General features: G+C 37.1%; 1 protein-coding gene across 1 annotated transcript; it reads right to left on the bottom strand.

Moving 5' to 3' along the window:
- Window positions 1-1199: 1199 nt before the first annotated feature.
- Window positions 1200-14618, bottom strand: ercc2 (excision repair cross-complementation group 2). Its single transcript, XM_037775416.1, has 23 exons — window positions 14430-14618; window positions 12404-12503; window positions 12081-12158; window positions 11936-11998; window positions 11180-11293; window positions 10616-10732; window positions 9806-9922; window positions 9284-9407; window positions 8866-8962; window positions 8240-8373; window positions 7844-8012; window positions 7542-7660; window positions 7254-7323; window positions 6098-6167; window positions 5415-5516; window positions 5047-5110; window positions 4342-4463; window positions 3950-4042; window positions 3525-3597; window positions 3352-3422; window positions 2892-3035; window positions 2537-2680; window positions 1200-2364 (listed from the first exon to the last, which is right to left on the bottom strand). Exons 1-23 carry the CDS (start codon window positions 14432-14434, stop codon window positions 2272-2274), a joined length of 2283 nt encoding a protein of 760 aa, XP_037631344.1. The 5' UTR covers window positions 14435-14618; the 3' UTR covers window positions 1200-2271.
- Window positions 14619-16296: the final 1678 nt, after the last annotated feature.

Raw genomic sequence — 16296 nt, 5'->3', positions numbered from 1 at the left:
GCCGACGTTCAAAACATCTCGCAGATAAAGAGCAAAGCAGAGATAGAAGGAGCAAAATCTTTGTTAAAGTTTGTCTGTCTGCACCGTAGCGGTAAAAGTAGCTTAACGTAGCATGATTGAAGAACAATTTTGAGGCACAGGTAGCCGACTTAAGTATCCATTTCATCTATGCTTATTCACTGAAATGCCTGGAATCCACAACTTACTGCAACTCACTATTATAAATAGTAAACTAGCTTGTAGATTTTGAATTTGTTTTTTTAATTTGTTATAGCAAGAATTACTTGAACTAGTGACTTAAAACTCAAACTCGAGATTAGGTGACATGCCTACGACACTGTAGCAACATAAAAAAGGACTTGTTGTTCACGCAGACAGAGCATTAAATAACGAATGTTTAATCCTCGTGAATGTTTAAAGTAAGATACGGAAAATGAATGAATGCTGCTAGGAAATCTTGGCTCCCTAAAAATGATGTTACCACCTGATCCTCTCGGATTTTATTCCACAAAGCTCTTCTTAAAGCTCATTTCCATTTTTTTCTCGAACAAACTATGTATCCTGTTTTACATTTTTACTGATTGTACATTTGTTGTGGTAGAAGATGTTACTGCTGTTCGATGTAAGGGCTGAAATCGTTAGTTACTGTAGAAACTACAGTCTGTTAATGAAACACTTGTAAGAATGTTACATATAAAATGGGGAAAAACATATATAGAAAGTGGACTATATATATAAATCTCCTGATGCTGTGTATTCTGGTAAATATTTGTATTTTATATTTGCAAACTCGAGCTGAAATAAATTACAATAAGACTTTATATTTTTAGTGCGTGTTGTTTGCATTGAAATATTGCTTTGTCTTTTAGGGTTTAAAGTATAGTGTTTTTTTAAAAGGGCTGCTATTGTAAAGTCAAATTATTTAAAGGTGCTAAATGCAAAATTAGGAGCATTTCTATTACCTCCGCACTGCTCTCAACATGGCAACAGCTGTGCTAACAGCGGAAACGACGGCAAAAGTTCAGATAGAACCAACAGTGTTTACCGGAGACGACGACGTCGGTCGGAACGGCGTTATCAGCTGTAACCGCTGTATGAGAGCAGTGCAGAGTGGCGGCCGTAAAAGCATACACAGCCTCTTTAAAAAATTATTTCTGAGATTAAAACACTTTCCTAAGAAGAAAAACACAGGCCAAATGTTAAATACAAACATTTATTTTCCAACTTCCTGTTTGAAAAACAGATACACAAATATGTTCAGTATAAAATGTGAATATATACAGTTACAGTTGCAGTAGCAAAGGAAACTAACAGTAGTCTTGTCTGTATGACAGACGCTATATGGACCGATGTTACACCCACAGATGAAACATTTCTGTAGTTTATACAACTTATTTTTAACACATTTGCTTGTCTTGTTTACGTATCAGCTCAACATGCGTTAAAGGGACATTTTGTACCTTTTATGTGGATGTTCAATAAAGTGTTGATGGTAAATTTAGTCAATTGATGCAATACTTCCTCAGTGTGCGCTATATTGACCGAGAAAGCTGAGCTCTCCTGCTTGCGGAGCTGTGCTGGCAGTGCCTACATGTACCAGGATGCATTGCGCACGAGCTTCTGATGCCCGGAAGGTCCCCGCCGGCCATATCCTCTGGCACGACTCCGCTTTCTCTGTCAATACAGCACGCACTGAGGAATGTATTGCTTCAATCGAGCACATTTACCATCAGCACTGATTGGCCTTCCACATAAAACGGTGGCGACTTTTCCCTTTATTCATTTCTGGTTCGAAAAGTAATAAATGTGGTTTTCTTTAAACTACAGTACTCTAAAAATGCTTCAGGAGTTTAATGTCAAGTAAAGGTTTTGTCATAATAATGGAAAGGATTCATTATGGATGACAGTGAGTGACATGAAATACTGAATGCTTGTGCTTTTTCTGAGGTTCAGACCTGTATAATTACTATTACTACAGTCAGAAATCCTTACTGTAACAACTAGAACTGGGCCAACACGTGTTCTGTTAACCAGATAGGTGGAGTTAAATACATAAAGAAAAAGAGCTTCTTTGAAGGAGTTTGGTTTATATTGTGATAACCAACTTTCTGACCCATATCTACTATAACTGCCCTGATGTGGTAAACCCTGAACATCTAGCACACCAAATAGGTTTAAAGTTGCATCTGACCCAGTTCTCATGATGTCATTGTAACGGCTGCTGACCTCATCATGGGTGATGACATTACGCAGTGTATAAATATGTCACCTTCAGTTCTGATGAGCGATCTTAGTGATTTTCTGCAGCATCTCCTCCGACTCCAGCTGCTCGAGAGTCAACAGAGACAGACCCAACTGGTCCTCCTGGGGAGAGAGAGAGATTATTAGAGACAGGTATATATTCTGGAAACAAGAAGGTGCGTACAACTTTCCATATTTTGCTAAATGACTCTTCAGCCAGCTGAAAGGCACAAAAAGAACACATTTCAAGCTCAGATTTTACACGTGTGTGGTTCTTGGCAGGCGCGAGTCGTACCTGTCTGAAAGGCTGAGCCATCTGTCGCAGGAAGTGCTTGGAGAGCTGGACGGTCTCGTCCACGGTGAGGTTCAGACTGCCGTCACTGATGTGTTCCTGAATCCAGCGAGGAAGCTTCCCACGTTTGTCTGCTCGGGCGTAACGCTGTGGAGGGAAGAGGGAGGCATCTCACTCAGAGCAATAAAACTGATTCTAGCCTTGAAGTAACTTGACAGGAGCAAAAGACTGTGGTTGTAATGGGACCTACCAGCAGTGAATTTGAAGCAGGATGACACTAAGAAATTGTGTTTATAGGCATGTTGTATTATAGCGGGGTCAAGGGACAAAATATAGACGGGGTAGAAATGTCACAAACCTTGTCAGCAAAGATCATGAGTCCGTAGTCGGTCTTGCCTCTGATGACTCTGCCCACACACTGGGCCGCGTGACGCATGGCATCAAACGTCAGGAAGTCATTCTCTCTGATCTGAAACTGATCCCGAAGGTACTCCAGACGAGCCTGAAACATGCGAGTCGGTGAGGAAGAAAGATTGTTAAGCTATGAACAGAGTGATGACACTAAAACTGACCAGTCAGACTGAGAAGAAGGACAATTGCACAGACAGGATTAATACAAAAACATGAAAGTTATGTTCAGTTTTTGTTGAAACTGTTTTCAATCAGCCATCAACACTTTTGTTTCATTGCATTGTTGGAATATTTGAGTGCAGTGGAAATTTCACACACAATTCCGGCTCTCAAAATTTAAAATGGCAGAGGATAAATGTAGTATTATATAGTAGGATTTTATAATAAGAGTGAGTGATGGTTCTGACCTTTAGGATGCGACTCTGCGTGTAAACATAAGGAACTCCAAACATGATGACTGCCCGCCCAAAGTGGTGCACTGAACAGAAAACAGTTATTATTTTAGAACGCAACATACTGACATATTAAATCACATTAAATCTTTATATTGAATATAACCATAAAGAAATGTGTTGCATACCAAAATCTATTCCTTCAGACACCTTTCCCCTGGCCACAGACAGGAGGATGGCTCCTCTGCCGTTCTCACATGCCTGAAGAGCAGAGAGAGACAGAGAAAGGTCAGAGGTCAAAAGTCTGCGACCCACCAGGAGAACAGGAGGATAGAATATTTCCATGAGTTTGCAACGATTAGTCGATCAACAGAAAAATAATTGCCAACTAATAATAATCCTGAAATCATTAAAGTAATTTGTCACGCAGAAATGTCAGATAATGACGTTTTCAGCCTCTCAGATGTGGAGATTTCCTGCTTTTCTGTTTTATATCATTAAACTGAAGATCGTTTAACAGAAGCTGTTTTTATCCCCCAAACTACAAATATTTGAAACATATCTACTACTACTACTAATATGTATAAATTAAGATGACAGGTGTCTCTCTGACCTCCTGGTATTTCTCCAGGGCCATGCTCGTCTCGGCAGCATCTGGAGTCTCAATGAAGATCAGCTTGTTTCTCTGGATGTTCTCCAGGATGCCCTGCAAACAAACAAACAAACAAACAAACATGTACAAAAACACACATAATGTAAACAGTGTTTCCTTCCATATACAAAGAGATAATGCTCTTTGGAATAAAACAATTTATACCAAATGCTTGCTGACACAAATTCTATTCTGTTTCAATGATACAAATATTTAAAAATATGAATATTAGTAGTATTTTGGTTATAAGTGAGAAGATAAATTAGGATCCATGTTTAAAGGAACCAGCACAGTCTCCAGGTGTGTGTGTGTGTGTGTGTGTGTGTGCTGCATCTGTCTGTCCACACACTGACCTGTTCATACCAGGACGCCACGATGTTCTCCATGTAGACGTAGCTGGTGAAGAACGCCACGATGCCGTCGGGAACGACCGCGGACATCTCTAGAAGTAGGTTGCCATAGTTACGAATCACAGCTGGAAACAAAAAAATATATATTTTGTTAATTTGAACAAAGAACAAGATGTTTTGTTTTTAGAACTGTTTTAGGAAAATGAAAAATGTGTATATTTATGTCATAGCTGCACGACAACGTATTAGAGCCATTGAAGTAAAAAAAATAAATTATAATTACGGAGTCGTGGGAGTAATATTATTGGATATTCTCTGAGATTATTAAATCACAGATTTGCGAGAAATAAAATCTGAAATTCTCGGAGATTAAAGTCACAAATTTATCGCTGTATGTTAAACTTTCCCCAACTTTTAGACGCAGCTTTTATAGACAATGCATAGCAGCTTGCTACATGATGCTGCTCTGGTGTGTTTTTGGCGTAACAACACTAATTTAGGAGCAACAAAATTCAGACGGCGGCTAAATTTGTGACTTTAATCTTTTTTCTGAATATTACCCTGATCTGTATTTTTTTTTACCCTAATACATCATATAGCGTCAATTAACACCAAATAAGTATTTTATTTTTATGGTCATATCATCATGTTATACTGCCTTTAGGACATTGTGTTCTAATAAATAATGACAGAGACGTTTCTACTAACCAAAGTCTTCTCTGGTCTCAAACTTTGAGCTCAGGGCCACCTGATCATTTCCCCTTCCAACGATCTATGTAGACACAACAGAGGAAGAAAAACACAAAAACTTCAACAACAACAACAATCAGTAAATACAATTTTTAGTGTGGAAATTATGTGAAAGGTTTTGAATGCGGTCAAGGATGCTGTGTTTTTAGGATACAAATTGTCCTTGACTAGCTCCATAATTTTTGTTTGTAATCCACCAGAGTGAGTGTGTTGTTGATTTACAAGTGTAAATTTACACTTGTATTTAGCGCTGTCCACTTGTGATCCGATTGCCCAGACGCGTTTTAAAAACCAAGTGTGAACGAGGTGAAAGTGCAGATACGCACCAGAGGACAGAGGCAGGTCCGTGCCAGCGTCATGGTGAAGGATGCCATGGTAACAGGGCGGAAGTCAAGGATTCTGGGATAGATGTCCAGCGGAGAGAGAGTCTAAAGAGGTCAAACAGACGGAGAGGAGAGTCAACAAGAGAGCAGGAATTCATTTATCGGTGCACATCTACAGTCATTTGTTTGGGGGGGAACACAGACTTTTTATGAATCAAATAATGTTCCAGAATAAATGAAGGAATAGATTTAATATTCAGGATATCGGTGTGAATAAAAATGGCAATAATTCGCTACCAACTGTGGAACATTTTCAACAAAGTTATTCATCAAAGTACACTGACATAAATTTTAGTGACTGAATGAAGACTGCAGGGAAACTCAGTCAAACATTACACGAATGAAACACAGGATTATATTTTAAGAAGCAAGATTATATGTAAAGTCTTCAGTAAGAGGTGCACCGATTTCTCATAAGAGGAGGAATGAAGGAATGAAGGGAGAAGAACTTAAGTTATCTGCTCAAATTAAACAATATTAAAACAAAAAAAGAAAAGTGTTCTTTGCTTTAACTGTTCACCAGTCTGCATACGCAGCCTGAGATTTTTTTTTTCAAAGCCATAAAGGCAAAAATCTTGTGAATTATATGAAACTGTAAACTGAGCAGAGAAGAAAGTAGAACTTACCCCCGAGGTGATGATGACTGACTGAAATCTTTGAAAAACAGGTTTGATGGCAATAGACGGGTCCATACAGCTGAGAGGAACAAAGATCAGAACAGTCACATGTTAACCTGATGTTTCACTGTTTTATATCACACTGATTTACTCCTGCATCATTTTATTATTGTTACACTTTAAGTAATGAAAATGTTGATTTTTCTAAAAAGGAAACCAATTTCTTAATTTTAATAATTTATCATTTTAGAGACACGTCTTTCTTTTTTGTATATTTACTATTGCTCCTTAATAAAGCAAAGTGTTTTTTATCCGATTACTCGATTAATTGATGGAATAATACTAAAATAAATGATTTCAGACAGAGGGTGAATCAGGGTCTGAAATTAACTTTTTTCACTTCCTGCCACTGTGGCAGGCAAGTATTTGTTTTTTATCTGCCACTTCCAAAATCTCTGCGTTAAATGAAGGAATAACATTTTAGATCTGATGTCATTCAATGTTTGATATATTTTACATGAAAAACATTACATGCACAGTAAATTACAGTGTTCAAATTACACCTGAGCCCTATTTTTCGAGGGTATTGTACACGGTACTGTACTTGTACATGGTTATTTGCATAAAAACACACAATTCAAATGATTTGGAAATAAATTATTGTATTTTTATTTAAATATTTGCTTTGATTTAAAAAAAAAAAAAAAAAAAAAAAATTTTTATAATGTATCATAAGCTGCTTAGAGGTGGTGTTAGGAAGTTAAACAGGTCATAATTCCCTCTCTATTATCTATTTTATATTGCTGTGAAAACATCTCTTTCAAACAACTGGATTTATTCAAGTCTCTCACTAAAAACTAAATTTTACGAGATAACATTTGAACACCTCATGAACAACATGAACAACATGAATGTTATAATTTACCTTCGCCCAATACTCATTTTTACTGAACAGCGCTTGAACGCATCATAACCTCCGTTAACGTTAGTAGCTTAGTTATTTAGCCCAGCAGGACTGTGCTGCCCACCGGCTGCTAACGGGTAACGTTACTAACTTTCAGCTGGCATGTAAACATAATCTAGTAGAAACCCAAAATACAAGTATGAACCTGAAAGTGAGCATGATTTGTCCCCTTTAAATCAATAAGGATTAAATCAAGCCCACCTGAAGTGCAGCACAGGGTTGGCGATGGTTGGAGTTCTGTCTTCAAAGGGCTCGATGATGATGGTGAAACCTTCAGACACAGAGAGAGAAGAGCAAACAGAAGATTTGTTGAAACTAAAGCATACTGCACTATGATAAAAAACTACAATGAGCACTTTCCCTTTGTGTTTATACAGCAGAAGCAGTGACTGGAGAAAACATCACCATAACAAAACATAATAAACATTTAAATCTGACTTCTACCGCACATCTTACAGCAACTACAGTGTCTGTTAAGTGTTCTAGTACCTTGGCTGTAGGTGCTGACCAGGGTAGCAAAGTTAGAGATGAGAGTAACAGCTGAGAAGTCTGCGATGTCGGCAATCTCCAGAGTTCGTAGTAACGACTGTAACCGCTCTGCACAAAACCTGGAGAGACGCAGAGGGACGGATAAAAGATTATTATTGATTCTCCGTTCAATGTGGATACATGCCAGAAAAACAAAGTTTTCTTCCAAGAATTCAATCAAATGCGGGGTGAGTGTCTGAGATACAAATGGACAAATGTATTCCTTTTAGTGGTTTTAATGCGTTGCTGTAGCCGACACTGACCTGAGAGGCTTGCGGTCGATGCAGACTTTGTCGAAGATGTCTTTGAGGAACTGCGGGGCGCTCTCCTGTACTACATGATGGACTCTCAGACGGGACTTCAGATACTCCAGGAAACGTCTCAGGAAACCAACAAAGTGCTCTGCTGTGCGAATAGTTCCAGGGACTGCCTCTGAGAGAGAGAGAGAGAGAGAGAGAGAGAGAGAGAGAGAGAGAGAGAGAGAGAGAGAGAGAGAGAGAGAGAGAGAGAGAGAGAGAGAGAGAGAGAGAGAGAGAGAGAGAGAGAGAGAGAGAGAGAGAGAGAGGGTTTCAGTTTTGTGTTTTTGTCTGAACAATCATTCTAAACTCAATGAAAAGATGAAGAATGAAACCAAAAACAAATTTATTTGACAGCAGTACCTTTAAGAATTTCATCTGGTAACACAGGATTTGAGAGGTAGATGTCCGTTTCCCTGGCAACATTGGCTTCCTTCAGCCCCTCCACCAATCGCCTGTACTCCATATTCAGTTTGGCAGCGTCCGTCTCCTTTATCCTGTCAGACACCAGAGAGGAGGCGGGGCAGAGATGACAACAGAAAGTTGATCAGTACATCCCACAATTCCATCATTTGATCTCTCCTCACTTACCGAGGATACGGTTGGAATAAAATAGAGTGGATTTGTGATATCAGTAGATCTGATTAACAGCAAGTTTTTTTTTTAATTCTATAATTAATTTCTTCAGCCCGGAGGTTGCTGCTTGGCTAATTTCACATTCTGTTGTGTCATCTTTTCTTATTTTGATCGTACATATATGTGCATATAAAAGCCACCAAAAGACTACAGAGCTGTTAAAGTGGACTGGCGGCTCAGAAATGGACGTCACTCCAGATGACGGTTTAGAAAAACGTTGTTTCCTTTGTGGACTGAGAGATTAAGATGCGAGGAAAAGACGGGAAATGTAGATGCAATTAAAGTGAATTGAGATTAACTCAATGAGCTGAATGTCTCAGTACACTTGCTGCTGACCTCAGCCAGCCTCTTACTTGAGTATGGTGTTCTGAAGAGTGTCCACATTGGTCTGGCAGCGGTCAAGTGTTCGTCTGGTGATGTTCACACTCATGGAGTCGATGCACACGTTGTCTGAGGAGACAAAGAGGTGTCGGATGAAAAGATGAGACATTAAATCTCTTCAAATGAGTCAACTTTACATTCACTCATGTTGAGATGATGATGAAAACATTGCTGCTGCGGCGCAGCTACTGCCAGACAATCTTGTCTTTGATTATGCCCATCAATAATTGAATTTGTCATGTCATTATAAATGCCATTTATATTCATTCATTTAGACAGAAGAGGTGTGCTCAATTGTAAATAACTGAGCAAAAAACAAAAGGTTAATATGCAGTCTATTTTGCTGACCACACGCGTCACACGGAAATGATACTCAGTTCATCCCCTCACCTATATTATGAGCCTCGTCGAACACCACTACAGAGTTCTTGGCCAGCTCTTTGGACACCAGGTCAGCTATCTTGGGGTCCAGCAGGTAGTGGTAACTGTACACCACAATGTTGGCGTGCAGGATCTGAGAGGAAATAAAGACAGGAGGGAGAAAACAGGACAAGCTAAGAGATACGACACCAACCTTTGTGAAACATCTTAAAATTATATTATGACATTATTTCAGTAAAGAGTAACTGTGTCAGATTAGTTCCAGATTTGCCAGAAGCAGCAACCAAATGTTCCTCCTTATGAGAAACATTTACATACTTTATTGCAAACTGCTGGATTCCCACTACGAGCATCTCAAACGTGCAGAAGAGAAGTTTTCAATTAATAAAACAATCAATGAAAATGATCTGCCTTTGTTTTCAGATTAGCCAACTACGAATCCACCCGGTACTATTATACTAAATACTAGGAGAGCATTTTTCACACCAGGCTATGCGTTTCATGTTTGCAGAAGTCTGTAGTGCAACGTACTGAGTAGCGTGCCAGATAATAAGGACACCAGCCTTTCCTCCTGCCGAAGTCCTTCAGGTCGTCGAGGTTGTAGACGCCAGGAGGAAGAGGCACCTGTCGGCCGACTGAATCAAAATCCTGCAGACACAAATCAGAACGACGGGACGTCGTAACAAGAACAGCAGACAGACACGAGCATGTACACTAAAGCTGACAACAAAGCAGACTAAATCACATTAACTCTGGTCTACATGGTGGGAATCCTGAATGTATCCATCCAATGTGACAGCAAAGCAGACTCTACACCTTCTAAGATGTTTTACTCCAAAAGAGAGATAATAGATTTAGGCCAAAAAACATTTGGTAACACCCTCTGAACCCCATAACTTCCCATGTTTTCTTTAATTTCTGCATGTTTATCACAGCCAGAAACTGTAAAAACAGAACTTATCTGTAAATCTTCAAATTTACAAGAAGAGTCATGTATGTTTTCAGTCAGGAAAAACAACCAAATCTAAGCCAAAAATATTCTACACATTAAAATTTCGCCAAAAATAAACTGTTTGCACAAACCAGATCTTGTAAAAACATTAAATTCTGCGCACCTCAATGCAACAGGGAGGCCATAAAAGATTTGTCTGAGACTGACGGTCATGTGACAATAAAATCAGTGAAATTTCGACTGATCTGCAGGCAGTTTACACGGAGCAGAGAGGAGAGGGCAAGAGGTTGTAAAAATGTAATTGTAATGTTCAACCTGCCTCGTCTACTTCTACTTCAGTTGAAAAACACCAGCTGGTCTGAACTGGGTGAATTCAGGTGACTTCTTACCTCATAAAATTGACACACAGGCACGTCGGGGTCGCTGTGGCGTTGTGCACGAATGTAGGATGCTGTCAGACTGTGGCACTTCCCATCAACCTCCTTACCGAAGCGCAGAGCACTCACCTGGATAAAAGCAGACGAAGCATCTATTTAACCATTTAGACCATTAAAATTCAAAGAGTTACAGTTACTAAAATTTCCTCCAAGCAAAAGTCCAAACTTCATTATGTCTAATCTGCGTCCTATAGCCTAAAATAAAATAAACATTGTACATTTCCATATCATTTCAACTATATTTATTGGCAGTTTTTTAAAGTAGGATAGTTTGAACTTGAGTGGAAAACAAATAGCTATCTTTACCATAAATACAATTTGTCGTAGAACAGTAAACTTAAGGCCAACATTTCAAGTAAAAGAAAACATGAATCTTCTGATTAATATACATAAAAAGTCCCTCTTTTAGAAAAAGTGCAAACATTGAACATTTTCCTATACTTCCTTTCCTAGTGAGAGAAACGGCCCTGTGACCTGCTAGTAGTTTGATTTGTCCTGTGCAGCAGCAGTTTGTACCTCCGGGTGGATGCAGAGGTTTTTTCTGGAGGAAAGTGCCAGAGCCAGGAAGTTGTTGCTCTGTCCTGTTTCCTTGGAATAATACTCCATCAACTTCCTCAGCTCCTCCACGACCTGATCAGACAGCAGATCAAATATACGATACAAGTTATGCTGGTTTTTAAAGGCATAGTTCAGTTGACAGTGAATCCGAACTAACCAAAGTCACATAAAATCACAAACAAACTAAATGATCGAGGCAGCGGTAGACCATTAACTCCCTGTGTTCTGCGAGGTAAAATTACAGTTTTTTTTCAATGGAGTCTGGTGGTTTTGGCGAGAACACAGATGAATATAACGGCTTCAATTCCCTGTCAGAAAGAGCTGTCTGATGGCTGGGTAAAGCGGTGAAAATACTCTAAATATAGCGTACACTTAAACTGATATTGATTATTTTAGGTGTTTAAATTCTGTTTAGCTGCTGCCCCCGTCCACAGCAGTACGACGCTTTGCTCCCGTGCTGGTACTCCTGTCTGTTTCTCCAAACTCCATCTAGTGTAGGTAATACACTGACTATGGATCAGTACCTCATACAACCCCACTTCAAAACACCCAAACTATCCCTTTAAAGCATTTTCTCCATACTGTTTTAAAAGTATTTCTTGTGTGTCTAAAGTCAGAAAGGATAAACGGTTGTTGTTGGGATTAAACCTCTATGTCCTCTGAATTATACTTTTCACTTTGTGCCGAGTGTGATTTTATTTGACATTAACTCACCTTCTCGATCTCAGGAACTGTTCTGGAGCAGTATATTAGCTTGGTCACTTCCAAAGGAAAGGTCTGAGAGAGAGAGAGAACGAAACATATTAAGCCACAGTGGAGCATTAACTCCAATACAACCTGAAAACACAGCTAAACTCACCTTTTGGTAGGCAACAATGAGAGACAGCAGAGAGATGGTCTTCCCTGTTCCTGACGGCATCTCAAGGACTCCATGACCCTGAACATAAACAGCATGGGATGACAACAAAACACAGAAAGTTAACGCTGCGTAGCTGTCCTCCCACTGATGCAGTACATGACGATAATTTAAACTCCACACTTGACTCGTGTTTCATCAGTCGCTACGAGACAAACTGGGTCCCTGTATTTATAGGACAAATCGCCCTGGTGACACTTGAATTTCCCTCGGGATCAATAAAGTTACTATCTATCTATCTATCCATCTATCTAAACATCACCCACCTTAGCATCCAGAGTCCTCTTCAGCTCCAGCATGTAGGAGTACTGCTCAGGATAGATGTAGTCATATGGAAAATACACCAACAGACCCTCGATGTTGAGCCTGCAATAAAAACAACAACTTCATCTCACATGCTGCGAGACAATCTGCATCTCTGCATCTCTGTAAGTGTAATATAACACAGGAACGATGCTAGTTTGGAAGCTACAAAGTGAACAAACCAGACATGTGTAGCTAATGAAGCTAAGTTAGGGTTGACGATCAATTCAATTCATTTCAATTTGCTGTATTGTCATGACTGTCAGGTGAACAATATTGCCAAAGCGTCAATTCAATAATAAATAAAAATAAAAAAAGAACTAAATAAAAACAAAAACATATATATACATAATTACAATTCATTGAGCAAATTACAATATATAGATATTTAAAAAGAACATGCATGTAAATGGAAGAAAACAATAAATAAGTCATTAATGTTTGTGTGTCAATAAAACCATCAAACCAATAACAAAACAATTAATAACAATATATTGCAAAAGCAAAAGATAAATGTAAAAAACAACAAAAAAACATGAATCACTTACAGCTAATTATACAATAACACACAGACTGACCTAAAGAGGACAATCTGACTAAACGGTAGCAGTCAGTGTCGGGTTTAATGTGACTTTAGCTGCATGATGTCAGGTTTAATGTGACTTTAGCTGCATGATGTCAGGTTTAATGTGACTTTAGCTGCATGATGTCAGGTTTAATGTGACTTTAGCTGCATGATGTCAGGTTTAATGTGACTTTAGCTGCATGATGTCAGGTTTAATGTGACTTTAGCTGCATGATGTCAGGTTTAATGTGACTTTAGCTGCATGATGTCAGGTTTAATGTGACTTCAGCTGCATGATGTCAGGTTTAATGTGACTTCAGCTGCATGATGTCAGGTTTAATGTGACTTCAGCTGCATGATGTCAGGTTTAATGTGACTTTAGCTGTATGATGTCAGGTTTAATGTGACTTTAGCTGCATGATGTCAGGTTTAATGTGACTTTAGCTGCATGATGTCAGGTTTAATGTGACTTTAGCTTCATGATGTCAGGTTTAATGTGACTTTAGCTGCATGATGTCAGGTTTAATGTGACTTTAGCTGCATGATGTCAGGTTTAATGTGACTTTAGCTGCATGATGTCAGGTTTAATGTGACTTTAGCTTCATGATGTCAGGTTTAATGTGACTTTAGCTGCATGATGTCAGGTTTAATGTGACTTTAGCTGCATGATGTCAGGTTTAATGTGACTTTAGCTGCATGATGTCAGGTTTAATGTGACTTTAGCTGCATGATGTCAGGTTTAATGTGACTTTAGCTTCATGATGTCAGGTTTAATGTGACTTTAGCTGCATGATGTCAGGTTTAATGTGACTTTAGCTGCATGATGTCAGGTTTAATGTGACTTTAGCTGCATGATGTCAGGTTTAATGTGACTTTAGCTTCATGATGTCAGGTTTAATGTGACTTTAGCTGCATGATGTCAGGTTTAATGTGACTTTAGCTTCATGATGTCAGGTTTAATGTGACTTTAGCTGCATGATGTCAGGTTTAATGTGACTTTAGCTTCATGATGTCAGGTTTAATGTGACTTTAGCTGCATGATGTCAGGTTTAATGTGACTTTAGCTGCATGATGTCAGGTTTAATGTGACTTTAGCTGCATGATGTCAGGTTTAATGTGACTTTAGCTGCATGATGTCAGGTTTAATGTGACTTTAGCTGCATGATGTCAGGTTTAATGTGACTTTAGCTGCATGATGTCAGGTTTAATGTGACTTCAGCTGCATGATGTCAGGTTTAATGTGACTTTAGCTGCATGATGTCAGGTTTAATGTGACTTTAGCTGCATGATGTCAGGTTTAATGTGACTTTAGCTGCATGATGTCAGGTGATGTTTGGTAGATCTGATGTAATCAAGCAGCAACAGTCCACATTGTCTGCTAGGATTCATCTTTATCTCTCCTGTTTTAGGAGAAAAAAACTCACTTCATGTTGGTAGAACGTGTAGCAGTCGCTCCTCTTCTTGGTCAGTCACTTTCTCTGTTTTTAAATTGTAATTTCTAACTTTAATGTTTGTTAAAAAGACAAAACCACAAACTGCTGAAGCTGCTCCGACTCTTCTTCTACTACTACTTCCTGTTTCTTCTTCTTCTACTTCCTGTTTCTTATTCCTCTTTAGTGTTTATGGCGCCACCGCCACCTGCCGGACTGGAGCGGAACAACATATAAGCTCTTTTATCTAAATGCGTTTCTCTTAAAAACTTAAATTAAAAAATAATAACTAATTTAAATTTAAAAAAAATAATGTCTATTTAATTTTTTAAAAATAATAACTAATTAATATTAAAAAATTTTTGTCTATTTAAATTTAAAAAAATAATGTCTATTTAAAATAAAAAAAAAATAATAACTCATTTAAATTAAAAAATAATGTCTATTTAAAATTAAAAAATAATAACTAATTTAAATTTTAATAAATAATGTCTATTTAAATTAAAAAAAAATAATAACTCATTTAAATTAAAAAATAATGTCTATTTAAAATTAAAAAATAATAACTAATTTAAATTTTAATAAATAATGTCTATTTAAATTAAAAAAATAATAACTCATTTAAATTAAAAAATAATGTCTATTTAAAATTAAAAAATAATAACTAATTTAAATTTTAATAAATAATGTCTATTTAAATTTAAAAAAATAATAACTCATTTAAATTAAAAAATAATGTCTATTTAAAATTAAAAAATAATAACTAATTTAAATTTTAATAAATAATGTCTATTTAAATTTTAAAAAATAATAACTAATTTAAATAAAAAATTGTGTCTATTTAAATTTGAAAAAATAATGTCTATTTAAAATAAAAAAATAATAACTCATTTAAATTAAAAAATAATGTCTATTTAAAATTTAAAAAATAATAACTAATTTAAATTTTAATAAATGTCTATTTAAATTTAAAAAAATAATAACTAATTTAAATAAAAAATAATGTCTATTTAAATTTTAAAAATAATAACTATTTAAAATTTTTAAAAAAAATGTCATAGTATATTTTGTCTACTGTTTCCCTCAAGAGACCTGACTTTGAACACTTTGCTATTGTATATACTATGTTATTGTTATTCTATGTTTATATTTTATATTTTCTAACCTAGTTGTAGTACTTATAATGTATTCTAATATATTCTTTATATTGTGTATACTATATATATATATATATATCTCTAGTGTTGATATGTATATTTACTGTTCCTGTGCATTGTTTGGATAACCTGCTGCTGTAACACAAGAATTTCCCAATTTGGGATCAATAAAGTACATCTATCTATCTATCTATCTATGAAAAGTCATGGTGTTTGGCACATGCAAACAGCAGGCAAAATATACTATGACATTATTTTTAAATCCAAACCATTTCTATTCATTTCTAAAATGCTTGTTTTTGTCCCTGTATTTTGAAAGGGTTTTACCGGAAGTGGTAGTATGCTATCAAATCAGCAGTGACGTCAGCTTTACTAATTTAAAGTGTTGCAGTTCCACAGTGTGACCACCAGAGGGCGCAGTGAGTCACAGCAACATTACACTGAGCGGTGCTGAGGAGGTTTACTGCCCTCTAGTGGACACAACGAGGAACTGCAACATGTTACATTAATAAAGTCAACGTCATTGCTGAGGTAAAAGCGTACTACCATTTCCGGTGATTTCAAAATAAAAGGGACACATTTAGAACTTACAACACCACATTCTTCAGTGGAAAAAATACAGATTATCATGTGCTGTAACACAAATGATTTACCAATTTGGGTAAATCAATAAAGTACATCCATTTTACATCCATAAAAAATAA

Source organism: Sebastes umbrosus, chromosome 7, assembly GCF_015220745.1.
Source record: "Sebastes umbrosus isolate fSebUmb1 chromosome 7, fSebUmb1.pri, whole genome shotgun sequence".
In the NCBI taxonomy this organism is placed as follows: Eukaryota; Metazoa; Chordata; class Actinopteri; order Perciformes; family Sebastidae; genus Sebastes; species Sebastes umbrosus.
This window is presented reverse-complemented; position numbering and strand designations above follow the sequence as displayed.